Source organism: Poecilia reticulata, chromosome 5, assembly GCF_904066995.2.
Source record: "Poecilia reticulata chromosome 5, P_reticulata-male-v2, whole genome shotgun sequence".
NCBI classification, from domain to species: Eukaryota; Metazoa; Chordata; class Actinopteri; order Cyprinodontiformes; family Poeciliidae; genus Poecilia; species Poecilia reticulata.
Window position 1 is genome coordinate 537,905 of NC_088834.1, and position 20,379 is coordinate 558,283.

Genomic DNA, 20,379 nt, shown 5'->3' on the forward strand with positions numbered 1-20,379 from the left:
ATGTTTTATGATCCAGCTGGATCGGGTTCTTCAGTTAGTGGAAAAGTTTGATTCTCATCTTAGTTCAACATATAAAAATGTTCAATTCACAAAATCCTCTTAAAAACGCGTGTGAGCTGTAGGACGATGCATGAATGTTTACAAATATAACGTGTCATTCGGTAAATAATGACTTTAATGCTAATTTTAATTTACCTTAAAAGTGTCATCAACCAAATGAAGCTTCATTCGTCGTAAACATTAATGATCTTTTCTTCATGTCATGTCTGACCCCTTCCAATAAAGCTGTTCATCATTTCTGTGAAACTTCCAGAGGTTTTCTCTCCATCGAGTTTTCCAGTTATTTAAAATCAGTGCTGTGAAGTCGCCTCGCTTCCTCGTTACCATGGAAACGGCTCAAACAGACCAGAGAAACTCAAACTGAGAAAACTTTATTAAAAAGTAACAAAAACATCTATACAACAGGCGACTGAGGGGGCGGAGCTTCTTCATGGCCTGGGCGGCGGCCTCATTCCTGGAGGGGGCGGTCCTAGAAGAGGTCACATGATCAGGTTAAGGTCAGTGATTGGCTAAAGCAAGGTGCGATGTGATTGGCTGGCCAGCTGACCTCTCATCCCAGGGGGCGGCGGCCTCATGCCTGGAGGCGGCATTCCCATTGGGGCGCTGCGGCCCGGTCCGGGCGGCATTCCCATCGGGGGGCCCATCGGGGGCCGCATGCCGGGGGGCGGGCCCATCATACCTGTGGGGGTGGAGCCAGAGAACAGCAGCCAATGAGGAGCCAGAGGGCCAACTACAGCCATCAAACACTAGAGCTGGACTCACCTGGAGGGGGCGCGGCTCGGGCCATGGGGGGTGGGGCTCCCCGCCCAGGGGGGTACTGCGTCGGGGCGCCGGCGATGCTGGCGCCTGCTGCTGCTGCGGCAACTGTGCCTCTGCCCTGCGGCGTCATCACCTGGAACACACAGAACCCGTCAGTACCGGAACCCACCGCTGGACCCGCCCCACCCACGTTGCCACGGTTACCTGCTGGGAAGGCCCGCCCACTCCTCGGACCGGCCCCGCCAGTCCGGCCGGCGCCTGAGGCATCGGCGCCCCGGCCGGGACGCCCCGACCCGCGGCGCGGCCCACGCCCGGCCCGCCTGCCACGCCCGCCAGGGGCACCCGGGCGATCCCGGTCTGAGGGAGAGATCACAGGTCAGAGGTCAGAGATCCCCATCGCACGGCGGCACTCAGCAGGACGCACTCACATCTTTGGGGGGCGGGCCTTCCACCGTCATGGAAACCAGGTTCTCCCCACGTAGCAGAACCAGACCCAGAACCCGCTTCTCCTCCCGCTCCGGCTGCTTCGAGTTCTTTGGCCTGCAAGAGAGAACAGGGTCAGAGGTCACCCACCTGGAGACGTTACCACGGAAACAACATCCACCTCCCAGCCAGTCAGAGCTGAACCCTGATTCTATCAGAACCGGGTCACTGCGGCGTGTTTGGTACCGTTAGGAGATGCAATTATTCCAGATTCAACATAAAGTAACTTCAGTTTTGGGTCAAATTACAAATTGTAAAATCACATTTTGAATAATTCGGAGCAGATAAATAAACCTGGAAACTTCAGTTTTATCGTTTTAGGCACAAACTGTTTGATCTTCCAAACTCCAGAAATGTTCAAATCTTTTACTCGTTTCAGATCATTTCCAGTTATTTCACATCCGTTTCTCTGCAGCGTGTTGGAAATGTTTCGTCTTCATGTTTAATTTTCTTGCACATTATGATGAAACTGTTGCACATCCAATATGTTTGTTTCTAAAACCTGCAGCATTTTGTCTGGTTCTGCTCGTTATAATATTTCTTTGTAAATTGTTTTTAACATTTTAAGAACTTTGATCTGTGAATCTGACGCTGCAGTCGCACAATAATCTGTTTCTATTCTGATCCATCTAAACCGATGGGATTTCATGAAGCGTTGAATCTTGGAGTGATTTTAAATGATTGAGCAGAAAATTAGTTTCTGAATTGAATCTTTAAGGTTTTGTTTCCTACTGGCTCAGATTGTCGACCATCAAAATGTTTAATCTGCTGGAAACAAAAACTGTTTTCCTGTTTATCACTAAAATGTTTTTGTAGCTACGCAAAAACACACGAAGGAATCATTTTATACTCAAAATGTAGGAAAATAAAAACTGAACATTGTGTAAAGACCCAAATTATTGAAACTTCTGGAAGATTTGGATTTAAAGTCATTTGATCAGGAAGTTGGTAGGAAAAGAGACGAGGAGTTTCTGAAAAGACCAAACAGATCAGTAGAGATCATATAGTTAATGCTGCAAAACAAAAACGGTCAAATTATATGATTTCATAATTAAATTGGCTTGAATGTAATAAAATGTTTAGTTTGAGGTTTAGAACAGGCTGAACTCTCCAAGTTACGTTGTTCTTCATTTATCTTGAGATTTTCAGCTCATAGAAACTTTAAACACGTTCAGTAATTCTAATGAATCAGCAACGTTTAATAACGATGGTTGAGGTGTGCCGATCGATCGGCCACCGATCATAATCGGCCGATTTCCATGAAAAAGTGTTTGATCGGTGATCATTGGCTCTTGGTGCCGATCACCTGCGTCTCATGTCTCAGCCTGCCTGTGCAGCTGGTCTCCTCTTTCCTTCACTCTGCAAACGCGCAGCAACAAATCCTGAGCGATGTGGAACTATAACTATGACGCACTGAGTGAATGGGGAAGTTTGCGTGTTGCGGCGGAAAATTGAAGCAGGTCAAAAAAATTAACACAACGAAGCTAATAGACATAAAAACAAGTGACAGAGTTTGGCTACATCGAGGCTCACTGCAGTAAAAAGACATACGGAGGATCAGATAGCAGGTAAAGCAGCACAGCTACAAACACTCACCCGGATTAGCATGACGGTCAGAAAGCTAAACAAATAACCCGCTAAATTATTTAAGTCTTGGAGCTGCGATGTAAGACGCTGGTTCTGCTCTCGCTGTTGAACCGCTGCTACGCTACAGGTAGTAATATTTCACAGACGGAGCGCCGCTTCTGCTCCACCTGGTAGTGACTCTCACACCGAACCTCTGCTTAAAGCTGCAGCATCTAACCTGAAAAATACATTTTACATACGTATTAAAACGTTCGCTGTCCTAACATGAGACAGATAATCTCTATAAAAATAATCGATCTCCTCCCTGCTCTGCATAATTACTCTGCTCAGTCAGAAACAGCCACTCAGAACTAGCAGTGATCAGCTAGCCGCCATGCTAACAGGAAGTTTTCATTCAGTAACTCTGGATTGTTTATTGTAATGGATCCTGTATTTGCCTTTAATGTTAAGTTTTATACTTGAATGTTTTGGCAATGTTGAGGTTTTATTTTGGCTCTTCAGAGCCTCCATATGTTATCAGTCTGTTAACGATAGTTTTACTATAGCAGTACAATTTGCACAATGCCTGTTTTGTTTACTTTTCTTCTTGGAAAAAGTTATTAAAAACAAGTTTTTGTCTAAATTAAGGTGAATTCATGGTTCCTTTTTCCACATAATGTAACCGGTAGTGTTTATGATAAAAACATTATAACTATGTGATCGGTATCGGTGATCGGCCCTCATGGGTGATCGACATCGGCAGGAAAAACCTGATCGGTACGTCTCTAAATGATAGAGAAAGATTTATCTTTATCTTTGAACTCTAACACTTTACATTCTGGGTTCAATCGAAGCTCAGCTACATCAATCAATCAAATTTTATATGTATAGCACATTTCAGCAGCAAGGCATTTCAAAGTGCTTTACATAAATAAAATAAAAAGCATGTGACATTGAATAAACAGTGAGATAAAAAAAAAGATTAAAATAGTAAAACCCCTTTTAGGACTTCAGTTAAAGGCCATTTAACTGGGACTCTAACCCTCTGGGACTTTAGTCAAAAACACGTTTGACAAGCTGTTTCACATAAAAGTCCGGTTCTGGTTCCGGGGCCTTGGACCTACTTGATCTTGCGGAACTCGTCGCAGTCGCACAGGATGAGGTTCATGTGTTTGTCGAAGGCCTTGAAGGTTCCGATGAAGATGCGGCCGTCCTGCAGGATGCACCTCATCCTGAAGTCGATGTGCTGCAGCATCTTGCTGCTCTTCCCCACCGTCTGCAACCAATCAGAGACAAGCAGCAGCATGACATCACCAGGTTCTGACCCAGTTACCTGCATCAGCGTTTCTGGAGATGGAAAATGTTTTTCTGATCCGATCGAACCGGCAGAACTCTGAACTGAGGTCTGTTGATCAGAACATCAGGAGAACGGCCATGTTTTAATCCACAGAAGAAGAAGAACCCGAGCAGAACTTCCTACGTTTACCTCAACACTGTTATCAGACTCACTTTCTGAAGAAACTTATTCTGGTTCTGGTTCCATCATGGATCCGGTTTCATTTTGGATATTTAAGTGTTAAATTAAAAACATTTCTGAACCAGAACCAGGACAACATGGACCAGAACTCTGGCCTGGTCGTCTCCATCTCTGAACCCGGGTTTCTCCAGTCCAGTGACTGACCAGGTTCTGGATGAAGCCTTCCATGATGTTCCCGGCGCTGACCCAAACCCTGATGAACCAGAACATTTGCTGTGGAGTTCTGACCGGTTCCGTTACCTGAGTACTGCCCAGCAGGGGAGCAGCTTACCCGAAAGTCCAAACTGAGAGTAAACACAGAACCACGGTCCGGACTCTGGTACCTGACCCAGTTCGGTCTCTACACTCCAGAACCGAGCTTTACCGGCCTTGATATGGATCGGGTTCGGTTTGTTCTGCTTATTGGAGTAATTGCAGTAATTGGACCTCATATAGCCACGCTATGACCCGGTTGTTAATCAGAACCAGGCCAATGGGTTCAGTTATTGATTTAATGGACCAGTTTTCCGATCTACTGATCCGGTTCGGATCCATTTGGACCTCTCCTGCAACGTCCCGCCAACGTCTCCTCAAACAGCCGCCATATTCAAATCACGTTAAAAACTAAAAATTCTCATCAGTCTGAGAAGAACCGGGTCTCGAAGACCCAGTTCGGGAACACTCACCATGTTTGCGGTTGTGATGGCTCCGATTCGACCCGGATTCACCGAACCTAATACCAAAAACTGACCCGCTGAGCCGCCGGGCCTTTATTACAAAGGACAGGAAGTAGTGTAACAACCCGGAGCTCCCGACTGGAAACACGGACAGATCAAACGTTCCTACAGGGCAAGAAAAATAAATCCTTCCATTTCAGTTTCTCATGGAATATTTCCATTAAATTTTCACAACAGAACGACATTAAAGGTACAGCTGCATTTTAATACATTTGAATAATACTGAAACATTCATTCTTGTCTTTCATCATTGTGAAATCAAACGAAATACAGATTATTTCCACACACACTGATGTTTTTAAGCCAGTGTGTGGAATAAAGAGTATTACATCAGGCTGAAACAAAATCCTTTATGATATATAAAATATGGGTTTATGCGCTTATTGATGTCAAATACTACGTTTAAAGTTATTTTAAAAATAACTATTTTATGATTAGTTTGACAAACAGGTCTCATTAAAAGTAAAATTCTGATTTATTAAAATGTACCTGCATTTTTCTTGTCATTTACATAATCTTTCACCAATATTAACAACGCATGGAAGAAAGTTTATCCATTCTTTTTTTCAGAATTTTAAACATATTTTTGTTATGTAATATGTTTAGGGAACCGCAGCTAAGTTGGCATATTTATACTGTCGCTGCTGGGGAAAAGTTTTTGTTCCCCCCTGACCTCCGTCTCCTCTGTAAACTAGTTCTCCTATGCGCTCGGGTTCGGTTCGGTTCGGTTCGGTTCTGGTTCTGGTTCCCCTCGTGTCACAGCTAAACTAGAACCTGATCTGTGTGTGCCTGTGCGAACTGGACCGATCTGAACCAGGTTCGGTTCTGGATCCCACAGAACGGTTGATCGGCTCTTTCCGCCCTCGAGCTTCTAAGCGGTTGTCATGGTGACCGGGTTCCCGCCGCTGGTCGCGCGCCGCAGTGAGTCGGAGGGATGGTGAGTCACCGCGAGCTGCTCCGACGAACACCGAGCGGTACCAGTCGCGACCGACAACAGAACCAGAACCCCTAGACAGACCGAACCGCTGGCACCGACACCCGGACCGGGACCCGCCGGCGGTCTGCTGTCCGGCTGACCGCGGCCGAGGTCCGCAGTGACGTCACATATAGCGGTGTGTCGCGGGGACATTAATCGGGACACACTGTTGCTGAGCGCGAGGCCACGGCTGCAGCCAGCGGAACCGGTTCCGTCAGACCCAAAACCGCTGGACTCCCTTCAACCTTCAGGACCACAGGAACTGTTGATGCTGAAGGCCAACATGTTGCTGCAGCCACCGGAAGCCTGCAGCAACCAGAACCATCGGAGCAACTGAGACCAGAACCAGGGGAGCAACCGGAACCAGCGGAGTCCAGAACCCCCTGAGACTTCAGCATCTCCACAGGCCAGCAGGTGAGCTGCTGCTGCATCACCTGAGAGGAGAGCTGATCAGGCTGTGAATGAAGGTTCTGTCATCAAACCGCTGGTTCTGATCCATTTTTGACCAGAATCTCTTCGGTTTGGGTCTAATTTGGGCAGCCAGGTCCATCCCATTTATCCCAGAAGTTCTGCTGCACACCTGCTGGACGTAACGATCAATAAGATTTTCAGCTCTTATTAATCTACCCTTGGTAAACAGATCAGAACCAACAGATCAGAACCAACAGATCAGAACCAACAGATCAGAACCAACAAATCAGAACCAACAGATCAGAACCAACAAATCAGAACCAACAGATCAGAACCAACAAATCAGAACCAACAGATCAGAACCAACAAATCAGAACCAACAAATCAGAACCAACAGATCAGAACCAAAGGTTATTAAACATCTACTTCAGAACCTCTGGATCAAGATGACTTGATTCTGATTTAAACTAAAGTCTTGGATCGGATGGTTCTGGATCGGATGGTTCTGGATCAGATGGTTCTGGGTCTGATGGTTCTGGATCGGATGGTTCTGGGTCGGATGGTTCTGGATCAGATGGTTCTGGATCGGATGGTTCTGGACCATCTGGATCAGATGGTTATGGGTCGGATGGTTCTGGGTCGAATGGTTCTGGATCGGATGGTTCTGGACCATCTGGATCAGATGGTTCTGGGTCGGATGGTTCCGGATCGGATGGTTCTGGACCATCTGGATCAGATGGTTCTGGGTCGGATGGTTCCGGATCGGATGGTTCTGGATCAGATGGTTCTGGATCAGATGGTTCCGGATCGGATGGTTCTGGATCAGATAGTTCTGGATCAGATGGTTCTGGATCAGATGGTTCTGGGTCTGATGGTTCTGGATCGGATGGTTCTGGGTCGGATGGTTCTGGATCAGATGGTTCTGGGTCTGATGGTTCTGGATCGGATGGTTCTGGGTCGGATGGTTCCGGATCGGATGGTTCTGGATCAGATAGTTCTGGATCAGATGGTTCTGGATCAGATGGTTCTGGGTCGGATGGTTCTGGGTCAGATGGTTCTGGGTCGGATGGTTCCGGATCGGATGGTTCTGGGTCGGATGGTTCTGGATCAGATAGTTCTGGATCAGATGGTTCTGGATCAGATGGTTCTGGGTCTGATGGTTCTGGATCGGATGGTTCTGGGTCGGATGGTTCTGGATCGGATGGTTCTGGGTCGGATGGTTCCGGATCGGATGGTTCTGGACCATCTGGATCAGATGGTTCTGGATCAGATGGTTCTGGACCATCTGGATCAGATGGTTCTGAGTTGGATGGTTCCGGATCGGATGGTTCTGGACCATCTGGGTCGGATGGTTCCGGATCGGATGGTTCTGGATCAGATAGTTCTGGATCAGATGGTTCTGGATCAGATGGTTCTGGGTCGGATGTCAGATAGTTCTGGGTCAGATGGTTCCGGATCGGATGGTTCTGGATCGGATGGTTCTGGACCATCTGGATCAGATGGTTCTGGATCAGATGGTTCTGGACCATCTGGATCAGATGGTTCTGGGTCAGATGGTTCCGGATCGGATGGTTCTGGATCAGATAGTTCTGGATCAGATGGTTCTGGGTCGGATGGTTCTGGGTCGGATGTCAGATAGTTCTGGGTCAGATGGTTCCGGATCGGATGGTTCTGGATCGGATGGTTCTGGACCATCTGGATCAGATGGTTCTGGGTCGGATGGTTCCGGATCGGATGGTTCTGGATCAGATAGTTCTGGATCAGATGGTTCTGGATCAGATGGTTCTGGGTCGGATGGTTCCGGATCGGATGGTTCTGGATCAGATGGTTCTGGGTCAGATGGTTCCGGATCAGATGGTTCCGGATCGGATGGTTCTGGGTCAGATGGTTCTGGGTCGGATGTCAGATAGTTCTGGGTCAGATGGTTCTGGGTCGAATGGTTCCGGATCGGATGGTTCTGGATCAGATGGTTCTGGATCAGATGTTTCTGGGTCGGATGTCAGATAGTTCTGGGTCAGATGGTTCCGGATCGGATGGTTCTGGATCGGATGGTTCTGGACCATCTGGATCAGATGGTTCTGGATCAGATGGTTCTGGACCATCTGGATCAGATGGTTCTGGGTCGGATGGTTCCGGATCGGATGGTTCTGGACCATCTGGGTCGGATGGTTCCGGATCGGATGGTTCTGGATCAGATAGTTCTGGATCAGATGGTTCTGGATCAGATGGTTCTGGGTCGGATGGTTCTGGGTCAGATGGTTCTGGGTCGGATGGTTCCGGATCGGATGGTTCTGGATCAGATAGTTCTGGATCAGATGGTTCTGGATCAGATGGTTCTGGGTCGGATGGTTCCGGATCGGATGGTTCTGGATCAGATGGTTCTGGGTCAGATGGTTCCGGATCAGATGGTTCCGGATCGGATGGTTCTGGGTCAGATGGTTCTGGGTCAGATGGTTCTGGGTCGGATGTCAGATAGTTCTGGGTCAGATGGTTCTGGGTCGAATGGTTCCGGATCGGATGGTTCTGGATCAGATGGTTCTGGATCAGATGTTTCTGGGTCGGATGTCAGATAGTTCTGGGTCAGATGGTTCCGGATCGGATGGTTCTGGATCGGATGGTTCTGGACCATCTGGATCAGATGGTTCTGGGTCGGATGGTTCTGGATCAGATGGTTCTGGGTCGGATGGTTCCGGATCGGATGGTTCTGGACCATCTGGGTCGGATGGTTCCGGATCGGATGGTTCTGGATCAGATAGTTCTGGATCAGATGGTTCTGGATCAGATGGTTCTGGGTCGGATGTCAGATAGTTCTGGGTCAGATGGTTCCGGATCGGATGGTTCTGGATCGGATGGTTCTGGACCATCTGGATCAGATGGTTCTGGACCATCTGGATCAGATGGTTCTGGGTCAGATGGTTCCGGATCGGATGGTTCTGGATCAGATAGTTCTGGATCAGATGGTTCTGGATCAGATGGTTCTGGACCATCTGGATCAGATGGTTCTGGGTCGGATGGTTCCGGATCGGATGGTTCTGGACCATCTGGGTCGGATGGTTCTGGATCAGATAGTTCTGGATCAGATGGTTCTGGATCAGATGGTTCTGGGTCGGATGTCAGATAGTTCTGGGTCAGATGGTTCCGGATCGGATGGTTCTGGATCGGATGGTTCTGGACTATCTGGATCAGATGGTTCTGGATCAGATGGTTCTGGACCATCTGGATCAGATGGTTCTGGGTCAGATGGTTCCGGATCGGATGGTTCTGGATCAGATAGTTCTGGATCAGATGGTTCTGGATCAGATGGTTCTGGGTCGGATGTCAGATAGTTCTGGGTCAGATGGTTCCGGATCGGATGGTTCTGGATCGGATGGTTCTGGACCATCTGGATCAGATGGTTCTGGGTCGGATGGTTCCGGATCGGATGGTTCTGGATCAGATAGTTCTGGATCAGATGGTTCTGGGTCGGATGGTTCCGGATCGGATGGTTCTGGATCAGATGGTTCTGGGTCAGATGGTTCCGGATCAGATGGTTCCGGATCGGATGGTTCTGGACCATCTGGATCAGATGGTTCTGGGTCGGATGGTTCTGGATCGGATGGTTCTGGGTCGGATGGTTCCGGATCAGATGGTTCTGGACCATCTGGATCAGATGGTTCTGGGTCGGATGGTTCTGGATCGGATGGTTCCGGATCGGATGGTTCTGGGTCGGATGGTTCCGGATCAGATGGTTCTGGGTCAGATGGTTCCGGATCAGATGGTTCTGGACCATCTGGATCAGATAGTTCTGGATCAGATGGTTCTGGATCAGATGGTTCCGGATCGGATGGTTCTGGATCAGATGGTTCTGGGTCGGATGGTTCTGGATCGGATGGTTCTGGGTCGGATGGTTCTGGATCAGATGGTTCTGGATCAGATAGTTCTGGATCAGATGGTTCTGGACCATCTGGATCAGATGGTTCTGGGTCGGATGGTTCTGGATCAGATGGTTCTGGGTCAGATGGTTCTGGACCATCTGGATCAGATGGTTCTGGATCGGATGGTTCCGGATCGGATGGTTCTGGGTCGGATGGTTCTGGGTCGGATGGTTCTGGATCAGATGGTTCTGGGTCGGATGGTTCTGGATCGGATGGTTCTGGGTCGGATGGTTCTGGATCAGATGGTTCTGGATCAGATAGTTCTGGATCAGATGGTTCTGGACCATCTGGATCAGATGGTTCTGGATCGGATGGTTCTGGGTCGGATGGTTCTGGGTCGGATGGTTCTGGATCAGATGGTTCTGGATCAGATAGTTCTGGATCAGATGGTTCCGGATCGGATGGTTCTGGATCAGATGGTTCTGGGTCGGATGGTTCTGGATCGGATGGTTCTGGGTCGGATGGTTCTGGATCAGATGGTTCTGGATCAGATGGTTCTGGACCATCTGGATCAGATGGTTCTGGATCGGATGGTTCTGGGTCGGATGGTTCTGGATCGGATGGTTTTGGGTTGGATGGTTCTGGACAATCTGGATCAGATGGTTCTGGATCAGATGGTTCTGGACCATCTGGATCAGATGGTTCTGGGTCAGATGGTTCCGGATCGGATGGTTCTGGATCAGATAGTTCTGGATCAGATGGTTCTGGGTCGGATGGTTCTGGGTCGGATGTCAGATAGTTCTGGGTCAGATGGTTCCGGATCGGATGGTTCTGGATCGGATGGTTCTGGACCATCTGGATCAGATGGTTCTGGGTCGGATGGTTCCGGATCGGATGGTTCTGGATCAGATAGTTCTGGATCAGATGGTTCTGGATCAGATGGTTCTGGGTCGGATGGTTCCGGATCGGATGGTTCTGGATCAGATGGTTCTGGGTCAGATGGTTCCGGATCAGATGGTTCCGGATCGGATGGTTCTGGGTCAGATGGTTCTGGGTCGGATGTCAGATAGTTCTGGGTCAGATGGTTCTGGGTCGAATGGTTCCGGATCGGATGGTTCTGGATCAGATGGTTCTGGATCAGATGTTTCTGGGTCGGATGTCAGATAGTTCTGGGTCAGATGGTTCCGGATCGGATGGTTCTGGATCGGATGGTTCTGGACCATCTGGATCAGATGGTTCTGGATCAGATGGTTCTGGACCATCTGGATCAGATGGTTCTGGGTCGGATGGTTCCGGATCGGATGGTTCTGGACCATCTGGGTCGGATGGTTCCGGATCGGATGGTTCTGGATCAGATAGTTCTGGATCAGATGGTTCTGGATCAGATGGTTCTGGGTCGGATGGTTCTGGGTCAGATGGTTCTGGGTCGGATGGTTCCGGATCGGATGGTTCTGGATCAGATAGTTCTGGATCAGATGGTTCTGGATCAGATGGTTCTGGGTCGGATGGTTCCGGATCGGATGGTTCTGGATCAGATGGTTCTGGGTCAGATGGTTCCGGATCAGATGGTTCCGGATCGGATGGTTCTGGGTCAGATGGTTCTGGGTCAGATGGTTCTGGGTCGGATGTCAGATAGTTCTGGGTCAGATGGTTCTGGGTCGAATGGTTCCGGATCGGATGGTTCTGGATCAGATGGTTCTGGATCAGATGTTTCTGGGTCGGATGTCAGATAGTTCTGGGTCAGATGGTTCCGGATCGGATGGTTCTGGATCGGATGGTTCTGGACCATCTGGATCAGATGGTTCTGGGTCGGATGGTTCTGGATCAGATGGTTCTGGGTCGGATGGTTCCGGATCGGATGGTTCTGGACCATCTGGGTCGGATGGTTCCGGATCGGATGGTTCTGGATCAGATAGTTCTGGATCAGATGGTTCTGGATCAGATGGTTCTGGGTCGGATGTCAGATAGTTCTGGGTCAGATGGTTCCGGATCGGATGGTTCTGGATCGGATGGTTCTGGACCATCTGGATCAGATGGTTCTGGACCATCTGGATCAGATGGTTCTGGGTCAGATGGTTCCGGATCGGATGGTTCTGGATCAGATAGTTCTGGATCAGATGGTTCTGGATCAGATGGTTCTGGACCATCTGGATCAGATGGTTCTGGGTCGGATGGTTCCGGATCGGATGGTTCTGGACCATCTGGGTCGGATGGTTCTGGATCAGATAGTTCTGGATCAGATGGTTCTGGATCAGATGGTTCTGGGTCGGATGTCAGATAGTTCTGGGTCAGATGGTTCCGGATCGGATGGTTCTGGATCGGATGGTTCTGGACTATCTGGATCAGATGGTTCTGGATCAGATGGTTCTGGACCATCTGGATCAGATGGTTCTGGGTCAGATGGTTCCGGATCGGATGGTTCTGGATCAGATAGTTCTGGATCAGATGGTTCTGGATCAGATGGTTCTGGGTCGGATGTCAGATAGTTCTGGGTCAGATGGTTCCGGATCGGATGGTTCTGGATCGGATGGTTCTGGACCATCTGGATCAGATGGTTCTGGGTCGGATGGTTCCGGATCGGATGGTTCTGGATCAGATAGTTCTGGATCAGATGGTTCTGGGTCGGATGGTTCCGGATCGGATGGTTCTGGATCAGATGGTTCTGGGTCAGATGGTTCCGGATCAGATGGTTCCGGATCGGATGGTTCTGGACCATCTGGATCAGATGGTTCTGGGTCGGATGGTTCTGGATCGGATGGTTCTGGGTCGGATGGTTCCGGATCAGATGGTTCTGGACCATCTGGATCAGATGGTTCTGGGTCGGATGGTTCTGGATCGGATGGTTCCGGATCGGATGGTTCTGGGTCGGATGGTTCCGGATCAGATGGTTCTGGGTCAGATGGTTCCGGATCAGATGGTTCTGGACCATCTGGATCAGATAGTTCTGGATCAGATGGTTCTGGATCAGATGGTTCCGGATCGGATGGTTCTGGATCAGATGGTTCTGGGTCGGATGGTTCTGGATCGGATGGTTCTGGGTCGGATGGTTCTGGATCAGATGGTTCTGGATCAGATAGTTCTGGATCAGATGGTTCTGGACCATCTGGATCAGATGGTTCTGGGTCGGATGGTTCTGGATCAGATGGTTCTGGGTCAGATGGTTCTGGACCATCTGGATCAGATGGTTCTGGATCGGATGGTTCCGGATCGGATGGTTCTGGGTCGGATGGTTCTGGGTCGGATGGTTCTGGATCAGATGGTTCTGGGTCGGATGGTTCTGGATCGGATGGTTCTGGGTCGGATGGTTCTGGATCAGATGGTTCTGGATCAGATAGTTCTGGATCAGATGGTTCTGGACCATCTGGATCAGATGGTTCTGGATCGGATGGTTCTGGGTCGGATGGTTCTGGGTCGGATGGTTCTGGATCAGATGGTTCTGGATCAGATAGTTCTGGATCAGATGGTTCCGGATCGGATGGTTCTGGATCAGATGGTTCTGGGTCGGATGGTTCTGGATCGGATGGTTCTGGGTCGGATGGTTCTGGATCAGATGGTTCTGGATCAGATGGTTCTGGACCATCTGGATCAGATGGTTCTGGATCGGATGGTTCTGGGTCGGATGGTTCTGGATCGGATGGTTTTGGGTTGGATGGTTCTGGACAATCTGGATCAGATGGTTCTGGATCAGATAGTTCTGGATCAGATGGTTCCGGATCGGATGGTTCTGGATCAGATGGTTCTGGGTCGGATGGTTCTGGATCGGATGGTTCTGGGTCGGATGGTTCTGGATCAGATGGTTCTGGATCAGATGGTTCTGGATCGGATGGTTCTGGATCGGATGGTTCTGGGTCGGATGGTTCTGGACAATCTGGATCAGATGGTTCTGGATCAGATAGTTCTGGATCAGATGGTTCTGGGTCGGATGGTTCTGGATCGGATGGTTCTGGGTCGGATGGTTCTGGATCAGATGGTTCTGGGTCGGATGGTTCTGGATCGGATGGTTCTGGGTCGGATGGTTCTGGATCAGATGGTTCTGGATCAGATGGTTCTGGACCATCTGGATCAGATGGTTCTGGATCGGATGGTTCTGGGTCGGATGGTTCTGGATCGGATGGTTCTGGGTCGGATGGTTCTGGATCAGATGGTTCTGGATCAGATGGTTCTGGACCATCTGGATCAGATGGTTCTGGATCGGATGGTTCTGGGTCGGATGGTTCTGGATCGGATGGTTTTGGGTTGGATGGTTCTGGACAATCTGGATCAGATGGTTCTGGATCAGATAGTTCTGGATCAGATGGTTCCGGATCGGATGGTTCTGGATCAGATGGTTCTGGGTCGGATGGTTCTGGATCGGATGGTTCTGGGTCGGATGGTTCTGGATCAGATGGTTCTGGATCAGATGGTTCTGGACCATCTGGATCAGATGGTTCTGGATCGGATGGTTCTGGGTCGGATGGTTCTGGATCGGATGGTTTTGGGTTGGATGGTTCTGGACAATCTGGATCAGATGGTTCTGGATCAGATAGTTCTGGATCAGATGGTTCTGGGTCGGATGGTTCTGGATCGGATGGTTCTGGGTCGGATGGTTCTGGATCAGATGGTTCTGGGTCGGATGGTTCTGGATCGGATGGTTCTGGGTCAGATAGTTCTGGATCAGATGGTTCCGGATCGGATGGTTCTGGGTCGGATGGTTCTGGGTCGGATGGTTCTGGATCAGATGGTTCTGGGTCGGATGGTTCTGGATCGGATGGTTCTGGGTCGGATGGTTCTGGATCAGATGGTTCTGGATCAGATAGTTCTGGATCAGATGGTTCTGGACCATCTGGATCAGATGGTTCTGGATCGGATGGTTCTGGGTCGGATGGTTCTGGGTCGGATGGTTCTGGATCAGATGGTTCTGGATCAGATAGTTCTGGATCAGATGGTTCCGGATCGGATGGTTCTGGATCAGATGGTTCTGGGTCGGATGGTTCTGGATCAGATGGTTCTGGGTCGGATGGTTCTGGATCGGATGGTTCTGGGTCGGATGGTTCTGGATCAGATGGTTCTGGATCAGATGGTTCTGGATCGGATGGTTCTGGATCGGATGGTTCTGGGTCGGATGGTTCTGGACAATCTGGATCAGATGGTTCTGGATCAGATAGTTCTGGATCAGATGGTTCTGGGTCGGATGGTTCTGGATCGGATGGTTCTGGGTCGGATGGTTCTGGATCAGATGGTTCTGGGTCGGATGGTTCTGGATCGGATGGTTCTGGGTCGGATGGTTCTGGATCAGATGGTTCTGGATCAGATGGTTCTGGACCATCTGGATCAGATGGTTCTGGATCGGATGGTTCTGGGTCGGATGGTTCTGGATCGGATGGTTCTGGGTCGGATGGTTCTGGATCAGATGGTTCTGGATCAGATGGTTCTGGACCATCTGGATCAGATGGTTCTGGATCGGATGGTTCTGGGTCGGATGGTTCTGGATCGGATGGTTTTGGGTTGGATGGTTCTGGACAATCTGGATCAGATGGTTCTGGATCAGATAGTTCTGGATCAGATGGTTCCGGATCGGATGGTTCTGGATCAGATGGTTCTGGGTCGGATGGTTCTGGATCGGATGGTTCTGGGTCGGATGGTTCTGGATCAGATGGTTCTGGATCAGATGGTTCTGGACCATCTGGATCAGATGGTTCTGGATCGGATGGTTCTGGGTCGGATGGTTCTGGATCGGATGGTTTTGGGTTGGATGGTTCTGGACAATCTGGATCAGATGGTTCTGGATCAGATAGTTCTGGATCAGATGGTTCTGGGTCGGATGGTTCTGGATCGGATGGTTCTGGGTCGGATGGTTCTGGATCAGATGGTTCTGGGTCGGATGGTTCTGGATCGGATGGTTCTGGGTCAGATAGTTCTGGATCAGATGGTTCCGGATCGGATGGTTCTGGGTCGGATGGTTCTGGGTCGGATGGTTCTGGATCAGATGGTTCTGGACCATCTGGGTCGGATGGTTCTGGATCAGATGGTTCTGGATCAAATAGTTCTGTGTCAGATGGTTCCGGATCAGATGGTTCTGGATCAAATAGTTCTGGGTCAGATGGTTCCGGATCGGATGGTTTTGGGTTGGATGGTTCTGGACAATCTGGATCAGATGGTTCTGGATCAGATAGTTCTGGATCAGATGGTTCTGGGTCGGATGGTTCTGGATCGGATGGTTCTGGGTCGGATGGTTCTGGATCAGATGGTTCTGGATCAAATAGTTCTGTGTCAGATGGTTCCGGATCAGATAGTTCTGGGTCAGATGGTTCCGGATCGGATGGTTCTGGATCAGATGGTTCTGGGTCGGATGGTTCTGGATCAGATGGTTCTGGATCAGATAGTTCTGGGTCAGATGGTTCTGGGTCGGATGGTTCCGGATCAGATGGTTCTGGACCATCTGGGTCGGATGGTTCTGGGTCGGATGGTTCTGGATCGGATGGTTCTGTGTCAGATGGTTCCGGATCAGATGGTTCTGGACCATCTGGGTCGGATGGTTTTGGGTCAGTTGGTTCTGGTCGGTTCTGGTTCCTTCAGATGTCGGTTCTGGTTCTGACCCGGTTGTTTCTCCAAAGTGTGGCAGATTCCAGTTGAACGTGAATCCTCCTCCCCCTGCAGACCCCCTGCGGTTCCCACAGGTAGATTACAGGTGTGTCTCTGATCGTGTCACCTGGAGGGCGGGCCATGAGACACCTGTCTCTGTCTCACATGTGTCTCCCTAGATGGACGTCTGTCCTCCTGGTTGGACGGATGGACTCTGACTGATCAGCCACCAACAACATGAACCAGCTGGTGGAGGCGGAGCTTGGCCAGGAGATTGAGGGCAAGGTGAGATTTCCCATCATCCCTTGCTTCTGGAGCCCGTCTCTGGGTCGTCCTCCAGCCGTCGTGGTGCGTTCAGGGACCGGCAGCCTGTTGCGTGTTGTGTGCAGGTCCAGACCTGGGCTCAGTCTCTGGTCTACACCGTGGAGGAGCTGGAGTGTAAGATCTGCTACAACCGGTACGACACCCGGAGCCGGAAACCCAAACTGCTGGGCTGCCTGCACCGCGTCTGCGCCAAGTGTCTCAGGAAGATGGTGGACATGGGTGAGTCCACCTGCCAGGTGTGCTGCTGCTCCGTCACAGAGCTGCTGTGAGCTGTCGTCCTGCTTTCAGGAGACGCTTCGCCCACCGTCATCAGCTGCCCGTTCTGCCGCCACGAGACCTTCGTCCCCGATGAGGAGGTGAGACGGGTGTCAGGACGGGAGCAGGAAGTGGAGGACTGTCCACCACTCCAGTCCACGTTGGGACTCTGTCTCCTTGTTCCGTGTCTCCAGGTGTGGCTGATGGAAGATGACCGACACATCATGGCGGTTCTGTCCTGTCAGGACCGAGTCCAGCAGGACGGATCAGCAGTTAAAGATGGCGGCAGTTCAGAGGTGGTGTTGAGTCCCACTGCTCTGAAAGGTCAGTCTGTCTCTGTCTGTCTCTGTGTCTCAGTCTGTCTCTGTCTCTCAGTCTGTCTCTGTCTGTCTCTGTGTCTCAGTCTGTCTCTGTCTGTCTCTGTGTCTCAGTCTGTCTCTGTGTCTCTGTGTCTCAGTCTGTCTCTGTCTGTCTCTGTGTCTCAGTCTGTCTCTGTGTCTCAGTCTGTCTCTGTGTCTCAGTCTGTCTCTGTGTCTCAGTCTGTCTCTGTGTCTCAGTCTGTCTCTGTCTCTCTGTCTGTCTCTGTGTCTCTGGTCTGACTCTCCGCTCTGCAGCAGCAGCAGCCGCGGGGACGGACGCGTCCCTCCGGTCCTCAGACTGCCTGGTCATCACCATCATGCAGCTGCCGGACGACTCCCCGTCCCCGTCCCCGTCCCCGTCCTCGGTCAGCATGATCAATGTGGTCGGTCTGTACCGGCCGCCCAGCCTGGACTCGCTGCCCTGCAGCTTTCCGTCTCAGAAGTGTCGCGCCTGGACGTCCCGCAGCTTCCCACGCTGCCTGCTGGGGGCGCTGTGCATGGTCAGTGACGCGCTAAGCTAGCTCTAAGCTAGCGCTAAGCTAGCGCTAAGCTAGCGCTAAGCTAGCACCGTCACTAACTAGTAGGGCCACTAAAACAGTTAACCAGATTGATCAATAATTGTCAGTTCATTTAATAATTGATTAATTGTTTACAGATTAAATTAAAGGTAATTTGAACAAAACATTCTGTACAAAAAATATAAACATTTTACATTTCAGATTAAAAGCCTGTAGAAGTTTTCATGATAAACGATGATATTGTTGTTTTCAGATCATTTCCAGTGATATAATAGAAATGACATCATAATGCAGGAAATTATTCTCAAAGATCAATAAACTTAAAATGTTAATGGACATTTTAAAACAACAGAAACAATAAATAAAATGAATTATAAAGTTTGGACTCAAAAAAACCTTCAGACTGACGACTTTGGTAGAAAGAAAAACAATAAATCATGCAAACGGTAATTATTGTTTTAGTTTATCATTATTGATCTATTGATTATTGTGAGACTAGATGTGAAAAGTTGTTTAATCTTCATTGGTATTAATTTCGTCGTTTTATTGAGTTTTTCATTCTTTACTGCACTTTAAGCGTTTTATAAATAAAACTGACGATTATGATGATAAACACAGAATACTTCACACGTTGTTTCTGCGTGAAAAGTAACGCTCAGGTGTGTGACCTCTGACCCCAGGTGTACTTCAGCTCGCTGCCTCTGGGGATCTACCTGCTGATGATGGGCCAGCTGCTGCTGGGCGTGGTTCTGGTCAGCCTGGTGCCGTCCACGCTGCTGCTGCTCGTTCTCTACGGATTCTGCCAGTGCATCTGCCACGAGGTGAGGGAGGCGATCGCTGCGCGCAGGCTGCCATGACGATAACAAAGGCTGCTGCCATGGCAACGAGGACACCAGAGCGGCGAAGCCACAGAAACACAAGACCTGAACTCTCAGCTGATTCCTGATTGGTGGAGGCGGTAAAGGCCCCGCCTCTTTTGAGCACCAGCATCACTTTCTTGGCCAAAACAGAGACGGACCAGAAGTTTCATCCTCACAGCCAGAGAGGGACGGGCTGGAAACTCCTGTTAGCATGTTGCTAATAACATGCTCTGTAACAATCTGTATGTAAATATGTAATTCTGTTTGTCAGTGAACCTCCTGACAGCCCATCAGCCAGTAACCACCAGGAATATTCCCAGTTTAACAAAATAACCCAAACATTGGAGACATGCTAGCCTAGCCTAGCACGTAGACTGGTGAAAATGGATGTTAGGCTAATGTAGCGCAAACACAAGAAATGTTGGTAAATGCTATGGGTTAGGACTGAGTTAGCATAAGGACAGTAATAACAGGAAAGCATTAGCATAGCTTAGCACAAGAATGGTAAACAGAGAGAATGTGTTGAATTTAGCAAAAAGACAGAGAAACCTAGCATAGCAAAATACTGGAAATTGAGGTAAAGTATTACCATAGCTTAGCATAAAAAGTAGGAATTAAGTGTTTTTCCATCTTTGCAAAATGATTGTGAGTGAAAGTGTTATGCTAGCTCAGTATTAAAACGAAGCAAAGTGCAAGTGCTAGCTTAGCTTAGCAAAATAACTGGAAGGGAAAGTGTTAGCCTAGCTTAGCATGAAAAGTGAAAAATGTTAGCCATGGACAAAGTTGGGTAATTTCTGTTTTCTCCTAACATGATGCTAAATTCAGTTCTGTTGTCCGTCTCTGACTTCGCTACCGTTTCCAGTATTTGTGCTAAGCTAACTGTATTTTTGCTGAACCGATTATCCACTGAAGCTCTGCAGATAATCGGTTTAATTTCCTGTCAAAGTGCCAATGTTTGACTTGATCACTAATCAATAGTGTGTTAATCATGTGGCGATTTGGACCTCCTGCCACTTCCTGTCCGTGTCGCATGCGGACTGCCGACTTTTGTAGAAACTAATAAATGTAACGGAGACAAAACCAGTTGGATTTGTTTCAGGTTTTGCAGCTGAGCTTTTCTAGCTGGAACAGAAAACATGA

The 20,379-nt window shown here is 49.3% G+C and overlaps 2 protein-coding genes across 5 annotated transcripts; one reads left to right on the forward strand and one right to left on the reverse strand.

Annotated features, from left to right (window-relative positions):
* Positions 1-415: 415 nt before the first annotated feature.
* Positions 416-5,222, reverse strand: snrpb (small nuclear ribonucleoprotein polypeptides B and B1). Its single transcript, XM_008402471.2, has 7 exons — positions 5,071-5,222; positions 3,993-4,144; positions 1,248-1,359; positions 1,024-1,176; positions 823-952; positions 608-739; positions 416-529 (listed from the first exon to the last, which is right to left on the reverse strand). The coding sequence occupies exons 1-7, from the start codon at positions 5,071-5,073 to the stop codon at positions 489-491; spliced, it is 723 nt and encodes a 240-aa protein (XP_008400693.1). The 5' UTR covers positions 5,074-5,222; the 3' UTR covers positions 416-488.
* Positions 5,223-5,712: 490 nt separating this feature from the next.
* On the forward strand, positions 5,713-20,322 carry LOC103460355 (E3 ubiquitin-protein ligase RNF182). Of its 4 annotated transcripts, none has more exons than XM_017303271.2 (7): positions 5,713-6,511; positions 17,103-17,208; positions 17,313-17,466; positions 17,536-17,603; positions 17,697-17,826; positions 18,120-18,361; positions 19,060-20,322. In XM_017303271.2, the coding sequence occupies exons 2-7, from the start codon at positions 17,161-17,163 to the stop codon at positions 19,234-19,236; spliced, it is 819 nt and encodes a 272-aa protein (XP_017158760.2). In that variant the 5' UTR covers positions 5,713-6,511; positions 17,103-17,160; the 3' UTR covers positions 19,237-20,322. The 4 variants fall into 4 exon arrangements, with proteins under 4 accessions (XP_017158760.2, XP_008400694.2, XP_081462861.1 ...); XM_008402472.3 differs by having other exon boundaries at positions 5,732-6,511; positions 18,117-18,361; XM_081606735.1 differs by lacking the exon at positions 5,713-6,511 and adding an exon at positions 16,950-17,029 and having other exon boundaries at positions 18,117-18,361.
* The last annotated feature ends 57 nt before the right edge of the window (positions 20,323-20,379 follow it).

Excerpts from the sequence above, each read along its gene's own strand:
- snrpb (XM_008402471.2), bottom strand. Across the intron at positions 1,360-3,992 it reads GACGAGTTCCGCAAGATCAA|GCCAAAGAACTCGAAGCAGC; the intron begins GTAGGTCCAAGG and ends TCTCTCTTGCAG. Across the intron at positions 740-822 it reads CCGAGCCGCGCCCCCTCCAG|GTATGATGGGCCCGCCCCCC; the intron begins GTGAGTCCAGCT and ends CCACCCCCACAG.
- LOC103460355 (XM_008402472.3), top strand. The coding sequence starts at position 17,161 with ATGAACCAGCTGGTGGAGGCGGAGCTTGGCCAGGAGATTGAGGGCAAG. Across the intron at positions 17,604-17,696 it reads CCTTCGTCCCCGATGAGGAG|GTGTGGCTGATGGAAGATGA; the intron begins GTGAGACGGGTG and ends CCGTGTCTCCAG. Across the intron at positions 17,827-18,116 it reads GAGTCCCACTGCTCTGAAAG|CAGCAGCAGCCGCGGGGACG; the intron begins GTCAGTCTGTCT and ends TCCGCTCTGCAG.